This window comes from Hypanus sabinus, chromosome 2 (genome assembly GCF_030144855.1).
Source record: "Hypanus sabinus isolate sHypSab1 chromosome 2, sHypSab1.hap1, whole genome shotgun sequence".
Taxonomy (NCBI): domain Eukaryota; kingdom Metazoa; phylum Chordata; class Chondrichthyes; order Myliobatiformes; family Dasyatidae; genus Hypanus; species Hypanus sabinus.
In genome coordinates, this window is record NC_082707.1 from 91,649,566 (window position 1) to 91,672,622 (window position 23,057).

Here is a 23,057-nt window from a genome sequence, read left to right on the forward strand (position 1 = left end):
TTATAGCACTTCTTCAGCCCTCCAGCTGAGTGTCGACCATGATGTAGGTGGCTGTATAACACTCTGCGGGGTAGCCGACATCCTTATCACGTGCCCAGTCACTGCGACTGACGTTGGGTGATCATGGCCTCAATACTTCTGCAGTTGGTCTTTACAAGTATTTCAGTGTGAGGCACCCGCACACACCAAGTAATTCCCAGGATGCACTGGAGGCAGCTTATGTGGAAGCGCTCCAAGGACTTGATGTGACAGCTGTAGGTTACCCAAGCTTCACAGCCATAAAATCATAAACCTAACTTACTGGAAACAACATCACCCTTGGTAACATCTAAATGAAGTAAATTGAAGTGTTTTGAGGTAATGATATGAATAACATCAAATAATCTAGAAAATTGGCCAGTCATTACTCCTCTAAAAGTCCTGATCATGTCAGCTCATCAAAGTTCTCCTGCACTATGTTTTTTTGAGATGCCTCACTACCTTGGACCTGCTTAAAAAAAAATTCTTCATCCAACATTTCTCACCTGTGACCTCTGTCTTCAGCCTTCCTCTTCTTTTCCGAGGTTGCTGTGGAAGGGAGAGTTTCGTCACCCTTCTGAGCATGTTGCTCGAAGATAGTCTGGGCTGTTAGACTAAAGCCAGCGAGGGTAAGTGCCTCTGATTCAGCGAGCTGAGTTAAAATCCCAGGTGCTTGGGCTGTGAAAACAAACACTTTACAACGGGGAATTCATCACAGTCCCAAGATCATTCTTAAACCAAAGCTCCTCCCTCTAAAACATGCTCTATTAGTGCTTAGCTCTAGTTTCCAAAATTAACTCTTCACTGAACTCCAAGTTTATCTTTGGATGCTGCTCCCATGTTTCATGTTTCTGGATGGTAAACTGCACAGCCCACCAACGGATGGGGTACTGTGCAGTTTTCCCTGCTCTTTAACATTTCTTCCTCTTACAGCCTGTCCTATCTCTAATTTATTAATGTCAAGAGCAACAAAGTGCTGCAGCCAGTAGAGCCACTGCCTCCAGCTCCAGCAACCCAGACCACTGCTGTCTCCGTGGAGTTTGCACTTTCTCTTTCCGACTGCATAGGTTTCCTGTGGTGTCTGCCTCCCCCTATACCCCATAAAGGTTGGAGTCTGTAGGTGAACTTGCTGCTGTAACTTTCCTATCGTGTGCAGATGAATGATAGAATCAGCGGATGTGGAACAATAAAATGGGTTCAGTGTTAGAGTAAATGGGTGGTTGATGCTTAGCATAGATTTGATGGGCTGAAGGGTCTATTTGTTGGCCATCTATATGGCTATGGTATTCTACTGACTTTAGATCTTAGAACTGAATTACACAATAAAATTTCTAGATTTTTGGTGTTGGCCCAGGGATACAAGTGTCGATCAACTAATGCGGATACAGCTTGTGTGCAAAGTGCTCTCTGGGACCTCTCTTCCACTCTGCCCGATAAATAAGGTGATGGAAAAAACAGGTATAGGTCCCGCATGCCACACCATGAGTGGGAGTTCTACCATTTCTAAATGTATGGATTGTAGTAAAAGCAAAGCCGTTTGGCCATAGCCCAGAATGAGAATACACAATGCTCCAGATCAATTGTGAGGCAGCTGTTGCTGTGGACCGGGAGCCCCTAATGCCTGTCTACCACTAAACAGGCAATCAGACACTTGTGGCATTTGATGAACAAGAAGGCTCCAATGAAAAAATAATCCATCTAATGGAAACAAATTACATTGCACGTAAAACCTCTTGCAGTTAGTGTCTTGTTCTCAATCCCGTGTGCCTATCCTGAACTGCAGCAGATAGTACGGAGTCACATCAGCGAGCATTTAGAATATAACGGGCTGTACTGAATGTTGGTGTCTCCACTCTTTTCCCACTGCTCATCTGGAATCTTTCAACACAACTCATCTGTCCTATTTTTTTTTAACTGAGACAGGCAAAGCACAAATGAGATTGGTTTTGGCAAAACTTTTTTTACAGCTGTTGGTCAATTGGAGGAGTTTCTCAAAACCAATTAAAATTCACTGATTCTTAAAACAAGGGTAACAGCCATTTGACCCATTTTCTTACACCTGTTCGCATGAAGATATTTTCCAATTAGTCTTTCTAAGTCACTTCTCAGGCAGGAGTTGATATATTTTATACTCAACCTCTCAAAACACTTCATCAGTGCTACTGACACTAGTCACTGAGGCAGATCACCACGATTTTCTGAGGAACCGGCATGATCGAAGCAGGTGGGTATCTCAGACAGCCGAAGTGAGAGAATAAAGGTCTCAGTGAACACTCCTGCCAGTTGACTAGCACAGGTCCTCAGTACTTGGCTGGGTACCCCATCTGGAGCCAAATGCTTTTCATGTGTTCACCCTCCCGTACAGAGATCAGAGGGGACGCAATAGCTCTCAGGTAAGAGAGAAAAGCTTGAAGCAGTCAAAATGTTGAAGTGTTACATAGAATTGTAAGGCATGGAAACAGGACTTTTCACTGAGGCTTTGTTGACAATCAGCCAGCTACTTACATTAATCCTCCAGTATTCTTCCAACATTTGCATTCATTCCCCTCAAGCTCCACCACTCCCCTACACATTGGCATTAACTTAACAGCCCATGCCTCCTTGGGGTGTGAGAGGGACCCAAAGCACCTCGGGGAATCCTGGCAGTCACAGGGAGGGGGAGGTCAGGATCGAACCCTGGTCTCTGGTGCAGTGGGACAGCTGCTGAACTTGTGTCACTGTGTTGTTCTCATACAGCAAATATGGAGACTGTTTCTCCTGCCAATAAGGGCTTCAGGAAATTTATAATAATTGAGGGGCATTGAAGGGCAAATTTTATGCAGCGAGTTTTACTTATTCTACACTTACAGCCAAACAAGACAATGGCTACAAAGTTAACTATTTTCAGGGGGAAAATGGATGGACACAAAAAGGGTAATATATTTTAGAGCTGTAGGGGCAAAGGTGGGAAAGCATTCTGATTTGGACTGATCCTTTCAAAGTGGACTTTGGGATCTCTCCAAACCTGGTTTAATGGTGCAGAGGGATTCGCAAGTTCTCCAGATCGTGAACAACCGCCAGAATAATGTCACTTAGTGATGACGAACCCACTTGAACAGGACAGGACAAACTTGGCTTCCCCAACTCTAGATTTAGTCAGGACTAGACTTTCTGGATCTTGGAGCTGCAGAGCAGATCTGGATTACCCTTGCACTCTCACAGTTCCAGTTCCCTGCAGGAGACTGAAAGTTCTGTAGAAACTGATGAAGTGGGTCACCTCAAATGAGCAATGGCCTGTGATTTCCTATAAAGCTATAAACTCCTTTGCACAGATCTCCAAGAGGGAAGAACCTGAGGTGTTCTTTTGTTGCCTGATCTTGGACCTCTCAAGACATCTGATCTGGCTGGCTCCTTTCGTGGATCTGAGCCACATCTCAGAATGCGCAAGATCTGATACCCAATCTAGGAAGGGCATGCCCACACTCGCACCCAGCTACAGCATCTTCTACGCAAAGCATGAGTTCCCTTCCACCTCACAAAGGTGTGCATTTTATGTGGGTTAACTGGTCACGGTTAATCATCTGTGGAGCAACGGTGAGAGGTGGAATGTTGAGAGAATAAAAGGGAGTTTTGTGAAGAACGGTCAGTGCAGACTGTGGGCTGAAGTACCATTTCTGTATCATGCAACTCTGTAACTATAAACAGCATCATCTGCCTCCATCCCCAACTGCATCGCTGGTCTACCACTCAACCTGTCAGTCACATTTCACCACTCCTCTATCCACCAGTCACCTCGGGCTCCTGTCACAGTACTAAACTCGTTACCCTGCTGTCTGCCCTCTCCACTCCCAGTCCTGATGTACCCAAACCAACAGCAACTCCTAAAACCTCCTCCTGCATAGATCCATAGATGCTGTTTGAACAGCTGAATTCCAGCCTGTTGTAGCAGCTTTCAGAAGTTCAACTTGGGCATCTATTTACAGCACATCTATCTCGTCAGTGAACCGTGACAGAACAGGAAAAGTGATTTCCTTACCAGAACCCAACTTTTTCCCTGTGCCTGGGATAAATTCCATCCCTACTTGTGTTCTCCCAGTGAGAACTATGTAGGAGACATGGAAACTTTGATATTTAGGACTATAAGGTACGAGAACAGATTTAGACCACTCAGCACAAGAAGTCTGCTCCACCATCCAATCATGGCAGATTTTTCTTCCCTCAACCCTATTCCCCCGTCCTCTCTTTGTAACCCCTACCCCTCTCCTAATCAAGAACCAATCAATCTCTGCCTTAAATACACCTAATGACTTGGCTTCCACTGCACTCTGTGGTAAAGTATTCAGCAGCCTAATCACCCCCCTGGCTGAATAAATTCCTCCCAATCTCAGTTCCAAAAGGATGCCCTTTGTCCTCAGATTCCAGATCTTCCTACTTATGGAAACATCTTCTCCACATCATTCTATCCAGGCTTTTCAGTGAGGTTCCTACTCATTGAGTACAGGCTCAGAGCTCCCGTCTACCCAGAGAGCTTCAGTCATGACCCTCCCACCAGAATCAAAGCCTGGGCTGCATGTCTCAGGACTCCCCGCTCTGCCCCCCATTGGCAGCAGCCGAGACTCCCCAGTGGGAGGCTCAGGTGAGGGGAGAAGAGCTGGTGTGGAGAAGGCCAAGGCCGCTCCTTACATGGGGTGTTCTGCTGGATGATGGCGTCAAACCGCTCCCGTTCCTTGTCGATGGCGGCCGTTCGGAATGGCTTGCCCAAAGAGTTGAGGAGGAAGCGCCGGGCGTTGCAGACTTCTCGCTCTTCAGGTGAAAGGGCATGGTAAGGTGTCTCTGCTATTCTCCTATCCTGCAGACAAGAAGATCAGGATGCACAGTTTCACCTAAAAGAACTTGACATACCCTTGTATTCTGCCATCAAATGACCGCGAGCAGGACTGTGTACATTGCTTCCAATTTTCATTCCCACCCAGTAGTTAGTACTGCTCATTCCACCTTACCCTCCCTCAGCTGGCCTCCCTGTCTGCAAGCTGAAGAGAAGCAGGCCATACTCCACCAGCTCCCCTGTGTCCAGACATTCTGGCAGCTATCCGTCACTGCCTGGATAAGCCCCTGCAATCCACACAGGACCAGGACTCAAACTGGGTGAAAGCACCGGGCCACTTATGTTGGAAAGGTTTACATAAAGGGAGATGGAGGTACAGGATCAACTGCCCCAGGAGGTGGGGAATACTAGCAAATGTCACCTGTATCTCAGGTAAAGTCACTTCAGTGCGTGGAGCATGTAATCCAGCTGTCAGTGATGCTGTCATTCTAATAAGACTTTAAACAAAGGCTTTTCTGACCTCAATGGACTATTTGATAAAGATGGAAGTTTTTCCCCAGTGATTTGGCCAATATTTATCCACAATGAACATTATTACAAACATGCTGCTTAAAATTCAGGCCACAGTCACTTCAAGGTAACACCCAGTTCTGATGTACAGCTTTCAGTCTGAAACATTAAATCTGTTTCTCCTTTCTCAGATGCCACCCATGACCTGCTGAACGATTCTGACATGTGTTTGTAAGCAATATGATATTAAACCAGCAGATTTGCTAATCTATTGATGTCATTAATACCCAAACTACACTTCTGATTTTTTTTGAAGTGTTATGCAGAATTATACTAACTTTTCTTGTTAGTCAGTTAAGCTTAAGTGGAGTGCAGGAACTGGAACCCAGTGAGTGGGAAGGGATGCACGAACACAGCGAACACTACCTGGTGAACCAGATGCTGAACCATCAGGAATTCCAAACAATCACTCAGCAGGTTCCATTATATTATTGTGATGTGTGTGGGAATTTACTATGTATTAATATTGCATTAAAAAGTGGCTACTCTTCAAAAGAAAAGAACAACTGGAAAATACTCCGATGAAATGTCTCAGCCCGAAACGTCAACTGTTTATTCGTTTCCATAGATGCTGCCTGAAATGCCGAGTTCCTCCAGCATTTTGTGTACATTGCTCTGGATATTCAGCACCTGCAGTCTGTTTCGAGACATCCTGAGTTCTAAAAGGTATGGGAGAAATGGCTTCTTGTTAACTCTGAAGGCAATTAAGGAGTAACTGCTTCTCTATCATGGACGCACTTCCTTGAGGTCCTGTGCGACCAGTAAAGATACCCACATTTCCAACAACAGAGTGTCATGTGCCTCTGGTCAGCAAAGTAGCCCACACTTCATTGATTCACAACTTAAGCTGACAAGGTGATGAATGCACAGTGTTGCTAGGATAACTTGCAGTGAACATTCAGCAAAGCCTTAGGACCAAGGTAGAACCCAATAGAGTTGAGTGAGAGTGGGCCCAAAACCCATCTCCAACCTGGTGCCTCAAATCACTGTGGTTAATAATGGAAAGTGACATTTTATGGATAGATTCTAAACTGGCAAATTTTGTAAGGGTTAAGGTGACTGCTAACCTTGCAGCTGAAGAATGCCTAAAGGGTAGCTTTCAAAGTATTCAAAGGGAATACACGTACTCTCACACCCCTTATTGCCATCTCTGCTCCCATATGGGAAGCATCTTCACCCAGTGAGTTGGGAATGAGTTGCTGAAGGAAGTGGTTGAGGCAGGTATATTAAATAACTTATATAAGACACTCAGACAGGTCTATGGATAGGGAAGGTTTGAAGGGATACATGACAAACGTGAGCAGATGGGACTAGCTTAGATGGGAATCTTCGTCATCATCGACCAGCTAGGCCAAAGGACTCGTTTCTGTGATGTATGACCCAGGCTCTTCCCAATTTGCCCTCAATCAATTATTCACAGAAAGCTGCATTGTGGTTAGTAGATCTGCTGCTTCACATCTCCATTTCTGGCCCCGGTGCTATCCGTGACCGCCTGGGCTCCTGCTAATTGACCCCTGTAAAATGCCCCAGTGTGTAAGTGACTGGTAGAGTCCGAGGGTCATTGATGGGAACACGAGAACAAAGTGGCTCTAAAAAGCAGATGGGCATAAATGTTACTCTTGTGGAGTCATTAAAATTAGGGAAATATTCTATAGGGAAGGCATAGAGAAAATGTTTCTTTTGTGGGAGGCATTTAAATCTAGAGACCATAGAGCGAAGACTATTAATAATGCCAGTAGTTAGAGGGTGGAGGGGGGAATGTGGTTAGGCACATGGCGAAAGGCAATCTGATAAGAAAGAGTTGGAATACGAGGGAATATGATCAGAGTTACAGCACAGAAACAGACCCTTTGGCACTTCACCTTTACACCGACACCAATCCTATTTGCCTCCATTAGTGCCATATCCTTCAATGCAGTGCCTATTTAAATATCCCTTAAACAAAGTAATTGTGTCTGGATCCACTACACTTCCCTGGCAGTGTTCCAGGTGTGTAAAATAAACACTGCTAAAAAAAACTTAAATTTACTCAAAGTTCCCTCCTCTCACCTGAAACCTTCACTCTCTTTTCTTCTGATGCCCCTACCATGGCATAGAGATTCTGACTTTTTACCTTAAGCCTGTTATAAGTTTACACATCTCCATCAAGTCAGCCCCTCCCACCCCCAAGCCCAGTTCACTCCAAACCAGTCTGTCCAATCTCACCCTATATCTGAAGTCCTCCGATCCGGGCAACAGCCTGGTGAAATCCCTTACTTCATCTAGTGTGGCAACCCGAACTGCACACAATACTCCAACTGGGGTTCAACCAACGTATTGCAAAGTTGCAACACAACACCTTAACTTTTGTTTGTAGGGCTGTTCGCCGATTCCGAGGGCTAGGGCACAAAGTTCCATCACCAGTCAAGATGACATCATCAGTGTGCAATTGAGTGTTGCACCTGCTGACGGCAGCTCCCGATTGCACGCTGATGATGTCATCCCAACTGGTGATGAAACGTTTGCGACCTAATCTCCAGGCTCGGTGAGCAATCCTGCGAACAAGCAGCCACCCCCAGCTATCAATCACCCCTTTCATTTCATTCTAACTTTTATATTCTATGCCCCAATTTATAAAGGGAAACGTGCCACAGACCTTCTTCACTGACTGGTGTGGCCAATTTCAGGGAGCAGTCAAAATTCCTTAGCACCTTACCACTTTCTGTCTCTGTACCACCACCATTTGACTTCCCATCGCCTTGTAATTGCCAGGAGTATATTCCATCTGCCAACCTCGGTCTGTGCAGAACAGCCACTATTCGAGAACATAGCAATGCCAGATTCCCTAGGAGTAGTAAATGAAGCCATTATGGTACGTAAACCGATGTCTCCGGAAATATTCGGCGCAGTTACTCAGTGTCTCATTTTTCATTGTGACATGGAAGGCTATTCAGCTCATCGAGTCTGTGCTGACCCACCAATTCCATTCTCCAATTTATTTCTCTGCAACCCACTCACTTAGTTACGTGAATTATTTGCCACTAATTCCAATGCCACTCGACTCCACCAGGGGCAATCGATAGCAGCCATTGCATCACATAGGATGCCTATGTAATTGCCTGTGTAGGAGCAAACTGGAGTGTCCAGGAGAAGTCCATGCTATCAGAGGGTGAGCATGCATGTAGGCAATACCAGAGGTCAGGACTGAACCTGAGCCAACGAAATGGCAGGGCAGCTACCACTGTGCAGTGTCCTGTCAACTTAAAATAGACCTGAAAATGTAGCCTCACAGTACACGCAAGTCCTTTGCTATTAGGCTGACTAATGTATAAACAAGGTGCTGCAAACTAGGAACAAAATAATTTAATGGAGAAGCCTGGAATTATCTGACATCTGGGAAGAGACTAATTAAGTGTACGGATCAATTTACAGAAGTACAAATCAACAGACTTGCTAACAGCACCATCATTAACAAAACCTGTAATGTAGGAACCTGTAGCCAGTTTACACACAGCAAGCTAAAACAGCTCGGTCTGACTTGACAGATTATCTGTTTATTAAGGATGCTGTTTGAGGTATGTTGCCCAAGGTTTTGGAGATAGCTACTTTAGGTGGAGGTCCTAGGGTGTAATGCTCCATCCACTCAATATTGTCGGCTCTACATTTTGTGCATATAACTCTGTGGGATTTGAACTAGGAGCAGCCCATCAAGCCTGTTCCCCGTTCTCCTGCCTTCTCCCCGTATCCTTTGATGCCCTGATTCACCAAGGACCTATCAAGCTCTGCATTAAATATATTCAATGACTTGGCCAGGATGCTGTCTGCGGCAAAGAATTCCACAGATTCACTACCTACAGGAAAGGAAATGTTTCCTTATCTCAGTTTAAATGGACATCCCTCAACTCTGAGGCTGTGACATCTGTGACACCCCGACTCTACGAAACATTCTCTCCACACCCATTCTATCAAGACCTTTACATATACGATAGGTTTCAATGAGATCCTCCCTCATTCTTCTAGACTCTAGTGAGTACAGGCCCAGAGCCATCAATGCTCCTCATATGTTAACCATTTAATTCCTGAGATTATTCCCATGGACCTCCCCTGGACTCTCTCCAATGCTAGCCCATCCTTCCTTAGATAAGGGCCCAAAACTGCTGACAGTACTAGTGCAGTCTGACCAATCCTCATAAGCCTCAGCATTACATTGTCTGGAAATAAATGCTAACAATGCGTTTGCCTTCCTTGCCACCAACTCAACATGAAAATCAACCTTCAGAGAATCCTGCACGATGACTCCCAACTCCCTCTATATCTCCCATTTTTGAATTTTCTCCCTATTTACAAAATAGCCCATGCCGTTATTCCTTCTGCCAAAATACCTAACCATGCACTTCCATAAGACCTTGAAAATATAAGAGCAGAAATAGTCCATTGTCCCATCTTCTGCTCTGCCATTTTTACAAAGGCTGATAGATCTTCCCTCCGAACCTCATTCCCCTGCCTTCTCCCAGTAAGCCTTTGCATCTTGACTAATCAGGATCCAATCAGCCTCCGCCTTAAATATACCCAATGAACTGTCCTCCACAGCCACCTCTGGCAACAAATTCCACATATACAGCACTCTCTGGCTAAATAAATTCCTCCTCATCTTTTTAAATGCAAGTCCCACTATGCTGATGCTGTGCCTTCTGGTCCTAGATTCCCCCACTAAAGGAAACATCCTCTCCATATTCACTTTGTCTGGGCTTTTCAACATTTGATAGGTTTCAATGAAATTTCACCCCCCCCCCCCACCACTATCAATCTTCCAAACTGAAGTGAGTACAGGCCCAGAGCCATCAAATGCTCCTCATAGATTAACCCTTCCATTCCTGGAATCATTCCCGTAAACCTCCTCTGAATCCTCTGCAATGTGAGCACATCCTTTCTTAGATAGGGGGCCCAAAACTGCTGACAGTACTCCAGGTGAGGCCTTCCAGTGCCTTATAACCCTCAGCACCACATCTTTGTTTTTACAGTCTCATCTTCTCGAAATGAATGCTAACATTGCATTTGCTTTCTTCACCACTGACTGAATCTGCAAATTAACCTTCAGGGAATCATGCACAAGGACTCTCAAGTCCTTTTGCAACTCAGAGTTTTGAATTTTCTGCCCATTTAGGAAAAAAGTCTACGCTTTTGTTCCTTCTATCAAAGCACATGAGAATACACTCTGCATTCCATCTGCCACTTCTTTGCCTGTTCTCCTCATCTGTCTATGCCCTTCTGCAGATTCCCTGGTTCCACAACAGTATCTGACTCTCAGCCTCTCCATTAACTTTGCTTATTTTATCTCGTGCCTCTAAGCACACTGAGGGCAAATCCTTAACAATTGACTCCAACACCTTCCACGGGCTCTTATTTTGTCAAGAAACCTCATGTGTAGCACCTTGTTAAAGGCCTTCTGAAAATCCAAATAAGCAACATCACCGACTATCCTTTGTCTATCTGGCCTGTTACTTCCTCAAGGAATTTCAACAGATTTGTTAGGCAAGATTTCTCCTTTAGAAAACCACACTGACTTTGGCCTATTTTATTCTGTGCTTTCAAGTATCCCGAAACCTCGTGCTTAATATTAGACTCCAACATTATTCCAACTGGCCTGTAATTTCCTTCCTCCTGTTTCCCTCCCTTCTTAAAGAGTGGAGTGACATTTGTAATTTTCCAGTTCTCCAGAACCATTCCAGAATCTAGTGATTCTTGAAAGATCATTATTCATGCTTGCACAATTTCTTCATCTAGCTCTTTCAGAATCCTGGGGTGTAGTCCATCTGGTCCGAGTGAATTATCTACCTTTGGACTCCTTAGCTTCACAAGCACCTTCTCCTTAGTAATAGCAGTGGTACTCACTTCTGCCCTTTCTGAACCTGTTAAGTTTACACACCGCAGAGAGCTGGGTGAAGGAAGTGGGTCCCAAAGGAGCATCTTTAACCAGGGGTTGGTGATGTAGGTACCTGGTAATACTTGTAGTGGGCATAATCCAGAGCAGTTCCCACAGCTTTGTTGCCCTTATGTTGAATTGTGATGGGCATCAAGATATTAGCCTTGGCTGCGATTAACTTGGTCACCTAGGGAGAAGAGGAATAAAGTCAGGTAGATGCAGGATGCACCGCTCTCTGTCTCCTCCCACAGGCAGCAGCACAATGAACCTGCAAGCTAGTTGCCCACAGGAAGCCCAGCTGCCACCTCATCCAGCCATTAGGCTCCGCAGATATCCAGGGTCCCGCCACACTCACGAGTTAACATACTCTACTGAGATCAGCAAATTGGCCCAGGACGCTGCACAGAGTTTCACCCTTGTTCTGGAGGAGGTCACTCTACTGAAAATATTCAAGGAGAGCAAGACAGGATAGAGCTGGGGTTCCCAGCTCTATCCAAGGGGTCCTTGGACCATCAGATTGGAAACCCCTGGGGTAGAGTCACAGCACAGAAATAGGCCCTTCAGCCATCTGGTGCAAGATGCCCATCCAAGATTTCCCAAAACTGGGCCCAAATCGTTTCAACCTTTGTAATCCAGCATCTTTTAAATGTTGTTACAGTATCTGCTTCAACCACTTCCTCTGGCAGCTCATTCCATACACACACCACCCTCTGTGGAAAAAATTTGCCCCATACCAGAGAACATGCTTTTTGAGGTTAAAAGGGTGGAGGTGAAAAAGCAAGGTGAGGGGCAAGTTCTTTTGTTTTTAAATGCAGGGAGTGATTGGTGCCTGGAATGGGTTTTCCAGGGGTATTAGTTTGGTGGAGTTTTAGATAGACACATGAAGATGATGGAAGTGGAGTGATATGGATGAAACACAAGTGGAGGGCATTTAGTATAAACTGGCATCAAATTCTACACCTCATGGGCTGAATGACCTACTGTTAAATGTTCTATATTGTACGACCAACCACTTATTAAGTCTTTACGCGCTGTCCTAAAACCTTGGCCCCACTGGTTTCTCAATCCCTCAACCTCAGGAAATGCATTCACCCTCTTCTTGCCCCTCCTGATTTTAAACAACTCTGTACAGTTAACTCAGCCTCCTGTGCTCTAAGGAAAAAAAATCTCCTAGCCTGTCTACTCTCGCTATAACTCAACCCTGGTGGTGTGAGTCCTGAGGCTCCTGTTCCATGTCCAGTTACGTGTATAAATGTCCTAGCCTGTCTACTCTCGCTATAACTCAACCCTGGTGGTGTGAGTCCTGAGGCTCCTGTTCCATGTCCAGTTATGTGTATAAATGTCCTAGCCTGTCTACTCTCGCTATAACTCAACCCTGGTGGTGTGAGTCCTGAGGCTCCTGTTCCATGTCTAGTTACGTGTATAAATGTCCTAGCCTGTCTACTCTCGCTATAACTCAACCCTGGTGGTGTGAGTCCTGAGGCTCCTGTTCCATGTCTAGTTACGTGTATAAATGTCCTAGCCTGTCTACTCTCGCTATAACTCAACCCTGGTGGTGTGAGTCCAGCATGTCCAGTTACGTGTATAAATGTCCTAGCCTGTCTACTCTCGCTATAACTCAACCCTGGTGGTGTGAGTCCTGAGGCTCCTGTTCCATGTCTAGTTACGTGTATAAATGTCCTAGCCTGTCTACTCTCGCTATAACTCAACCCTGGTGGTGTGAGTCCAGCATGTCCAGTTACGTGTATAAATGTCCTAGCCTGTCTACTCTCGCTATAACTCAACCCTGGTGGTGTGAGTCTTGAGGCTCCTGTTCCATGTCCAGTTACGTGTATAAATGTCCTAGCCTGTCTACTCTCGCTATAACTCAACCCTGGTGGTGTGAGTCTTGAGGCTCCTGTTCCATGTCCAGTTACGTGTATAAATGTCCTAGCCTGTCTACTCTCGCTATAACTCAACCCTGGTGGTGTGAGTCCTGAGGCTCCTGTTCCATGTCCAGTTACGTGTATAAATGTCCTAGCCTGTCTACTCTCGCTATAACTCAACCCTGGTGGTGTGAGTCCTGAGGCTCCTGTTCCATGTCCAGTTACGTGTATAAATGTCCTAGCCTGTCTACTCTCGCTATAACTCAATCCCTTGGATCCTGGCAACACACCTGTAAATCTTTTCTGCACTCTCTCCATTTTAGTAACATCTTTTCTACAGCAGGGAGAGCAGAACTCCGTGTGGCCTCACCAGTGACTTGTATAACTCAGCATTACACTGTCGAACCATATCACTGTCACATGGAGCAACATTCTAGCTGGAGTTCCCTGACTAGGGAGCTGTTCTGGGACCCCTATTCTTTGTGAATTTTATAAATGACTTGGTTGAGGAAATGGAAGGCTGGGTTAGTAAATCTGCAAATCACAAAGGGTTGGTGGTGTTATGGACAGTGTGGAAGGTTCCCATAGGTTGTAATGGGATATAGACAGGACACAGAGATGGAACAGATGAAGGACAATCTGAAATATGTGAAATGATACACATCAGAAGACCGAAGTGGAAGGCAGAGTTCAAGATTAATGGCAGGATTTTTCCCGGTGAGGTTGAAAAGGAGAATCCTGTGGTCCAGGTCTGTAGTTCCCTTAAAGTTACCATGCAATTGGATAGGTCGGTTAAGGAAGGCGTGTGGCATACTGGTCATTAGTCAGGGATTGAGTTCAGGAGCAGCTCCATAAAACCCTGGCTAGACCACTCAGAGTACTGTGTTCTGTTCTGGTCGTCTCATTAGTGAAAGGATGGGGAAGTTTAAGAGAGGGGTTCAGAGTAGATTTACCAGGACGCTGCCTGGATTAGAGAACATGACATATGAGGAAAGACTGAGCAAGCTAGGATTTTTCTCCCTGGAGGGAAGGAGGATGAGAGGCGAGTTGATAAAGATGTATACAGTTACAAGAGGCATAGATACAGTGGACAGCCAGTGTCTTCTTTCCACGGTAGCAATGGTCACTACCAGAAGACATTGCTTCATTGGTTTAAGGTGAGTGAGGAGATGTCAGAGGTACGTGTTTTGTTTTTACACACACACACTGAGGAATAGGGTGGTGGTACAGGGCAATACAATAAGGACACTGAAAAGACTCTTAGATAGGCATATGGATGTAAAAAAATATGGAGGCATGTGGGCCTTTTAAGGGGGATGAGTTAGATTGATTGTGAACAAGCTTCATAAAAGGAGGTACATCGTGGGCTGAACTGTTTTATATTGACCATCTCTCAGTACCTCACTACAGAACCATATATAATGTTACCTATTATCTCAGTGTAAAAACTCCAAAGCCTTCCAGCTGGAAAATGGGAATCACTTAGGTGGCTAGTTGATGGGCAGTATTGATATGCAAAGGCCTGGCTGCATAATTATCAGTGCTGTTCTCATGAATCTAATGAAGCTATATCAGCATGTTAAGCCACTTATGCTTGATTTATTACTGCAGAATTACACACTGCAAGATCATACATTAGAGAAACTAGACCACAGTGTGACATTACAAAATATTACAGAGTTATATTGCAGGTCTCCACCTGATCATAACTTTCTTTGTGTGCTAGATGACAGCACAGTTGTAGTGAAGGCGGCTTTTAAATGGTAATATGTGAGAATACATTCTAACACCAGAGCCTTAGCAGCTACTGGCAGATTACAAAGAAATCTCTCTCTTGTTGAGAAGGTGCTGAAGTTAAAGCAAAGGAAGACCCTCACACTCTGTCGAGGGGCATGTTAGTTTTACTGCATTCTCACCCGCCCAAGCAGAATAGCTGATTCTCCCGCCACTTACCAATGCCACTCTACCCTGCAGGCTTCTCTTGTCCTCATATTCGGTGCTCAGTGCCACACTCAGTGCGTTTCCCAAGCCATGCGTGAGTGGCAGGTTTGGGTCAGCACCACGGGCCAGCAGCTCATCTACTACCTGTACACAGAGACAAAGCTCGAGGTTATTTAATGCCTGCTGTTTAACGGGGCACAGAACTTTTCAGCAACTCCGGGGTAAGAGCTGAGATGTGATGTACAGGATGTCTGATTATGCCTGAGAAAAACTTGAAAGAATGAATGAGCCCAAATGATTAGTATTCCGTAAGAATTTATGTTTCTTTTTGCTGTTTGTAAAAGCTTGTCCTGAGCAATCCAGGTGGCTCTACTTCAATGACTTAGTGACTGGGAGCTGTGAGAGCAGCAGCTTGGGCTCAGGACCTCATGGTTGTCTGAATGAAAACAATGCCTGGTGTCTCCCCTCCCTTCCACTCCAGCTCACAGCTTTCTTTTGTTCACTCCTTCCAGGCCCTACACCTGAAACTTCTCTCTAACTTTTTCCAGGTCTGTTGAGAGATTGTTTATCTGAAACATTAATTCTGCTTCACTCTTCACAGGTAGGTACCTGGTTAACTATCGGGACAATGAAGAATCAGCGCAGGAGGTCACTGCCCAATACGCCCTTTCCCACTCTTTAAAAGACTTATCTAACGTTCCAATTCCCTGTTCTTCTGCCCACAGCACTGAAATGCCTTTCCTATTCAATATACTTGCCAGTACCTTCTGAACATCACTGTTTCCATATACAACAAGCTCCTGTCTTTTAAATTTACTATCTTCTTCCCAACCCAACACCTTACCAGCTGCAGTACTGACTGTCCGCCACCAGAGGGGGATAACACACTGTGTACAGATACACAGTACACTGGCGTCATCTACTGGCAACCTGCTGTTCTGCAGGACCAGGTCCAGCAGTGCAGGCTCCCAAGTCAATATCCCCAGCTTTGCTACTGTTTCTGCTGGGCAGGCCAAATCTTTCTGATACCCAACTGCAGACTTTCAAAATGGACAACTCTATCCTGACGGGGAAGAGATTCCAGGTTGGCAGGGATTAATAATTAAAGGTGTTTTCCTTTTAAAAAAAAAAGCAGTATTTCCACTGGTTCCTGCGTTCCTCTGGCCCAGAACTAATCCTTGTGGAGAAAGAGCATTTTATATGGCATTGATTCCATTGATCACAGACAAGAAAATCCATGTGTAAGTGTGTAAGAGTATACCAGCTCCCTGTGTACAGAGAACATCATGTCACAAACTATCCATGCTACAGCTTGTAAGTCCAGTGAAGGCTCCAGTCCCTTACCCATGTGCTAGCTTGCTTTCCCAGAGGCTCTTTGTGAGAGGCGGATATTTTATACTGTGGGGACCTTGTAGATGGGGAACGGTTGCCCACCAGCACTTTAACAAGACAGTAGATCAAGAATAAATAATTACAAACCATTCAATGGAAATACTAACCAGGTCATTTCCACTGGCGATGGCTAAGGACAGGGGTGAATGACCTCTCCACAATAAATTGGGATTTGCCTTGTGCTTCAGAAGTTGATGAACAATCTGGTGAGCATGCTGAGGAAGCAACATGATCATTGTCAATAAACCATGAGACAAAGGAGCAGAATTAGGCCATTTGGCCCATCGAGTCTGCTTCAATCATGGCTGATCCCTTTTTCCCATCCTCAGCCCCACTCCCCAGCCTTCTCCCTATAACCAATCCATAACCCATCATGCTCTGCCTTAAAAACACCCACTTTTGGCTCATAGGATTGAAAATATTTTGCCATCTATTATTTCTGATGACCGGACTGGATTTATCAAAAATCGATACTCCCACTTTAATATTCGTTGTTTATTGAATGTTATTTATTCTCCTTCTAAAGCGATATCGGAATGTGTGATATCCTTAGATGCTGAGAAAGCCTTTGATCGGGTTGAATGGAATTATTTATTTAAAACTTTTGAAAAATTTAACTTTGGGCCCGATTTCATTCAATGGATTTAATTACTTTATCTAATTTCCTCCGCTCAGGTTGTTACTATCTGTCAAAATTCTAAACCTTTTAAACTTCAATGTGGAACTAGATAAGGTTGTCCTTTGAGTCCTTTGCTTTTTGATTTGGCCTTATTGTTTTCCGGGAATCTAATGATATCACTGGTATTTTAAGGAGAGGTATTACTCACAAGGTTTCACTTTATGCTGATGACCTTTTGCTCCACATTTCTAACGTGGAGTCTTCTTTACCTTCCGTACTTTCCTTACTCTCCTGCTTTAGTCAGTTTTCAGGATATGAACTTAAACTTTCATAAGAGTGAACTTTTTCCTTTCAATAACTTGGTATTAGTTGATACTAACTTTCCTTTTACAATTGTAAGAAATCAATTTACTTATTTGGGCGTAACAATTACTAGGAATTACAAATTCCTTTAAAAAAAAAATTTTTTTACACTTCTGAATTATGTTAAGAAGGCACTATCAAATTGGTCACCACTCTATTTATCGTTGATTGGCTGAATTAATTCTATTAAAATGAATATTTTACCTAAATTTTTATATTTATTTCAGGCTGTACCTGTTTTTATTTTTAAATCCTTTTTTGATTCTTCTTGTATATGGAGAAATAAAATTCCTCGATTAAATAAAGTTCATCTTCAAAAAGCTAAAAAGAATGGAGGTTTAGCCTTACCCAGTTTTAGGTTTTATTACTGGGCAGTCAATGTACGGAATCTTACGTTTTGATTACATTACATTAATTGAGAGGACTGTCCAGTCTTGAGTTTCTTTAGAAGCTAATTCTGTTAAATAAATGTTCTATCATTTCTCTTCTTGGATCCTCAATTCCTTTATCTGTAAGTAATTTAACTAATAATTTTGTAGTTAACCATACATTGAGGATTTGGGTACATTTTAGAAAATATTTTGGTTTCTTGAGTTTTCCACTTTCAAGTCCCACTTTTTCTAACTTTTTTTTAAACCTTCCTTGACTGTTGTAGTTTTAAAAGAGTGAATAGATTGGGTATTAAATGCTTTCAGGATTTGTTTGTTGGAGATAGTCTCTCTTCATTTGAACAACTGTCAGCTAAGTTTAGCCTACCCAAAACCCACTTTTTTCGATATTTACAAAGAGACTTTTTGTGTTCTCAAGTACATACATTTCCTAAAAGTCCAGATAATAATTTACTTGATACAATTTTTAATTTGAAACCCTTCCATAATGGATCTATATCTAATATTTATGGTATGTTGTTGGGAATGAGAAATATTCCTTCAGACAAAATTAAAAATCTCTGGGAACAAGATTTACAGATTCCAGTTTCTGAGGATACTTGGCATGAAATTTTAAAATTGGTTAATAGCTCATTCGCTATGTGCCTGCCATTCCCTTCTACAATTTAAGCAACTTCTCCCTTTTACTAGTAACTGCACTCACTTCTCTTCCCTCACACCTTTCAACATCTGGCACACTGCTAGTGTCTACCACGGTGAAGACTGATGCAAAACTCTCATTTGGTTCATCTGCCATCCCTTTGGCCCCCATTATTATTTCTCCAGCCTTATTTTCTAATGGCCCTATATCCACTCTCATCTCTCTTTTTTTTACATACTTGAAAAAGCTTTCACTATCCACCTTGATATTGTTTGCTAGCTTGCTTTCATCTTTTTTCTTCCTAATGAGTCTTCTGGTTGCTCTCTGTAGGGTTTTAAAAGCTTCTCTAATCCTCTGTCTCCCCATTAATTTTTGCTTTGTTGCATGTTCTCTCTTTGGCTTTTACAATAGCTTTCACTTCCCTTGTCAGCCACGGTTGTACTATTTTGTCGCTTGAGTATTTCTTCATTTTTGGAATACATCTAACCTGCACCTTCCTCATTTTTCCCCAGAAACTCACAGCATTGCTCTAAAAGCCGTATCATAGATATTCAACAAATTCACTCTCTTGAGATTCATTTTCAACCTGATTTTCCCCAATCTTATCTGTGTGTTAAAATCTCCCAAGACTAACGTAACATTGCCCTTTTGACACGCCTTTTCAATTTCCCATTGTAATCTGTGGTCCACATCCCAGCTACTGTTGGGAGGCCTGTATATAACTGCCATCAGGGTCCTTTTACCCTTGCATTTTCTTAACTCAACCCACAAGGATTCAACATCTTCCGATCATACATCACATCTTTCTACTGATTTGATGCCATTCTTTATCAGCAGAGCCACACCACCCCCGTCTACCTTCCTATCCCTGATACAACCTGTAACCTTGGACATTCAGCTCCCAACTACAACCATCGGTCAGCCACAATTCAGTGGTGGTTACAACATCATACCTGACAATCTGTAATTGTGCAGAAGATCATCCACCTTATTTCTTACACTCTGTGTGTATTGAGATATAACACTTTGAGTACTGTATTTGCTATCCTTTTTAATTCTGCATCCCTAATGCACTGATACTCACCCTGCTGGCTGCAATTTTGTTCCATCACCTGCCTGCCCTTCCTGACAGTCTGATTGCACACTATCTTTGTATTTTTACCATCCATCCTATCACTCCAGTCCCCATCCCCCTGGCCAAATTAATTTAAACCCTCCCCAACAGCTCTAACAAACCTGCCCATGAGAATATTGGTCCCCCTTGGGTTCTGGGTTAACCCGTCACTTTTGAACAGGTCATACCTCCCTCTGAAGAGATCCCAATGAACCTAGAACCTGAAGCCCTGCCCCCTGCACCAGCTTCTCAGCCACACATTAATCTGCCATATCATCCTGTTTCTACCCTCACTGGCACGTGGCACAGGCAGCAACCCAGAAACTGCTACCTGGATCAGCCTGTGGGAACCAAGAAAAGAGACAAGTGAGGATATGAGGGTAGTGCAGAAATTGACTGGAGGAGGAGGATCGGCCATAATCAATCATTCGTCCACAACCACTCCAGCTCCAAATCCATCAAGCCCCAAACCTATCAATGCACTACCGGTCTCCTGTTCAAATATCAATACAGAAGTCAGACTGAACCACAGCTCATGGAGAAACTCGGGGGGGGGGGGGGGGGGTCAAGCATCATATGTGGAGAGGAAGTATTATGTGATATTTTGCATTCAATCCTCATGACCCATAAAGTCAGCTGTCCCTTTGCCTCCACAGACGCTGCTTGACCCACTGAATTCACCAGCTTTTTACTTCTTGCTTCAGATTCTGGCATCTGCAGTCTCTCCTGTCTCCAGAATGCCATATGACATGCCATCAACTACGACCGGGGATTTGTTTGTCAGGAAGCAGCATTATCTTTTGTTACCTTGTAGCTGTCTTCACGCTCAGAAGCCATATACAAAGCAGTTTTTCCATCTGCCTCAGCTGGGGTTTCAATTGGACTATAATAATGCTTCGGGATACCTGACCGATTGGAGCTTTTCACAAGAAATCCGGTCAGAGTCTCCGGGTCGGGTTGCTGTTAAGGAAAACAAAAACTTGCATTCGTGCACTGCTCTATCACTTTTTCATGGAATCTTAACATGCCACATGCCGGTGGGCCATTCACCCTGCTCTCACTTATCAGCTATTCACTCAGGTCACAGCTGACCTGTAAGTTTAACACCATCTACGCAGCTTGCTTCTTTCCCAACCGAAGTGTTATTTAGTGAAGGTTAGTCAAGTACACTAAATCCTCATAAATATCAGGCAACTTGACTTAACGTGCCCCCTGGACAGTCCTGGTTAAAGTTGCAAAGGGGGCACTCAGCCTAGGAAAATGCATTTTGTTTTCTTCTATATTGTGATGGGGTCTTCAGTAGCCACCGGCAACTTTGATTTAACATCCCAATGAAAGAACAGCACCTACCTCAGTACCACATTAGGGCCCTGCATGCTATTTAAATTTTGCCTCCTCTTAACTGGGAACAACATGGTCACTGAGTTGACATGAAGAGGAAGAGGAAGACAGCAAGAGAACTGATAGTCCAGAGGAAAAGAGAACTGGAAGGAAGAGTGAAGGAAGAACAGTAAGAAAGGGTGGGATGGTGAAAGGAAGCTTAGAGGTTAATAAGAGGAAGGGAAAGAGAAGGTGAAGTGAGATGACAGTAATTTCCATGTCTGTGACAATCAGAACTGGACACGGTAATGAAGTAGCAATTTGACAGGTTCACCTGAAAATCTGATTGAGAGCTGACTGTGTGGTCATCTCATTAAGTTGTATCCGTCACTCTCAGCACACTCTGTGACGTATTGTCACAAAGTACGCTTGGTATCAGAGCAAGGGTCAGAGAAGGCAACTATACTGGGAGATTTGCATATATTTGGATATACTTCGATGCTATCAACTCTCCCAAGTTTCCTTCGGTCATCCCGGCTTTCCCACCACTGCCTTTTATCTTCTAACATCAGAGCAGAAGGCCTGGATCTGGACTGCAGACTTGGATTCCAAAGGAAAAGCACTCAGGAATCAACACTTGGGATGCAATGGGAAAAGAATCTTGCTTCTCACATGTCTAGTGGAGATGTCATTGTTCCTGTGAGCTGTTTCTTCGAATTTGTCAAGGAAAACAATGGATGAAATCTCAATAAGGGAAGTCCAAAAATGATACCCACTTACGTTTCTGGATGCCCATGGTCTTATTAGATAGTCCAACACTCATAAGCAATGGAAGTTATTTCCAAATCCAATCAAATGAGCATCACCTATGTACAGCATACTTCCAGATACAGCACAGCGGACCGATGTGCATGTGGACACATATTGACTGAGGTCATTGAGTGGGATACTATCAGCTGTATCCTAAGGCTGACCCATACCATTTTGTGATTTTTGAGGAGTAAGTTTAAAGCCTAAGCCAGCATTGGTCCTCTTGCTATCTAACCCTGACCAGCGAATATTCCACCATTCCTTCAGGATGATCTCCGAGTTATCCTCCCAGAAGGCTCTATCACTAACCATAGGTCCTCACCTTCGGCACGGATGTCATTAGTGGGTGGCGCCAATGTCTATTACTCCTCTTTTTATGTACCATGCTCTCACTTGTGCCAGATATGTGGGGATGACTCTCCTTTCTAGTCACCCAGCTGCGAGCTGGAATGCGGCATGGAAGACAGCAAACAAGTCGAGTGACACAAGATGAAAGTACTGTGTAACATGGGACTCTTCTGATTTCCTAGTATAGTAACACAGCACTTATACAGAGAGCGTGAAACGCTGTGCAGTTTCAGCCATGCACGATTTTTCCATTCAAAGCCTCAGCACGAGGATGGAGAACAGCATCCATTATCAGAGCTCCCCACCACCCAGGCCATGCTCTCTTCTTGCTGCTGCCATCAGGCAGGAGGTACAAGAGCATCAAGACTCACACCACCAGGTTCAACAGCATCACAACTATCAGGCTCTTGCGTAAAAGGGGATAACTACACTCAGTTGTCCCATCATTGAAATGTTTCCACAACCAATTATCTCACCTTAAGGATTCTTTATCTCATGATCTCACGTTCTTGCTATTTGTTGCTAATTATTTATATTTGCATTTGCACAGTTTGTTGGCTTCTGCACTCTGGTTGGTATTTGACTGATCCTGTTACAGTCTATAGATTTGCTGGGTATGCCCACAAGAAAATAAATCTCAGGGTTGTATATGGTGACATACATGTAGCATTTACTTTAAACTTTGAGTCCACCATCCCGTCTGTCATAAGGAAGCTGTCTAGTGCACTCCATTGCCCTCTCTGTGGAGAAAAGTAAATAGTCACCCCCACCTCGAATAGATCAACTTACTGTCAGTATATAACCTGAAATCCTTATTCTTCGCAAACATCCACAAAACCCAGAATGAATGAATGCCAGGAAACATTAGCGCCCCAAAGACCACCTTCCCCCATCCACACACACGCAACGTCAAAAGCATCAACCCCCACCACCCACCACACAAGCGACAGCAAAGCCCCCAG

At 44.0% G+C, this 23,057-nt stretch overlaps 1 protein-coding gene across 3 annotated transcripts in view; it reads right to left on the bottom strand.

Moving 5' to 3' along the window:
• The window catches only part of ankmy1 (ankyrin repeat and MYND domain containing 1), a 96,442-nt gene that overhangs the window by 21,125 nt on the left and 52,260 nt on the right, over positions 1-23,057 (bottom strand). For 2 of the 3 annotated variants that reach the window (XM_059950465.1, XM_059950474.1), the window contains exons 9-14: positions 20,425-20,577; positions 16,600-16,707; positions 15,113-15,244; positions 11,368-11,481; positions 4,681-4,846; positions 525-696 (exon numbers count right to left, since the gene is read on the bottom strand). In XM_059950465.1, coding sequence (XP_059806448.1) covers positions 525-696; positions 4,681-4,846; positions 11,368-11,481; positions 15,113-15,244; positions 16,600-16,707; positions 20,425-20,577 — 845 coding nt within the window. Of the gene's footprint in view, positions 1-524; positions 697-4,680; positions 4,847-8,087; positions 8,217-11,367; positions 11,482-15,112; positions 15,245-16,599; positions 16,708-20,424; positions 20,578-23,057 lie in introns of those variants that run through there. The other variant, XR_009507965.1, reaches the window with a different exon arrangement.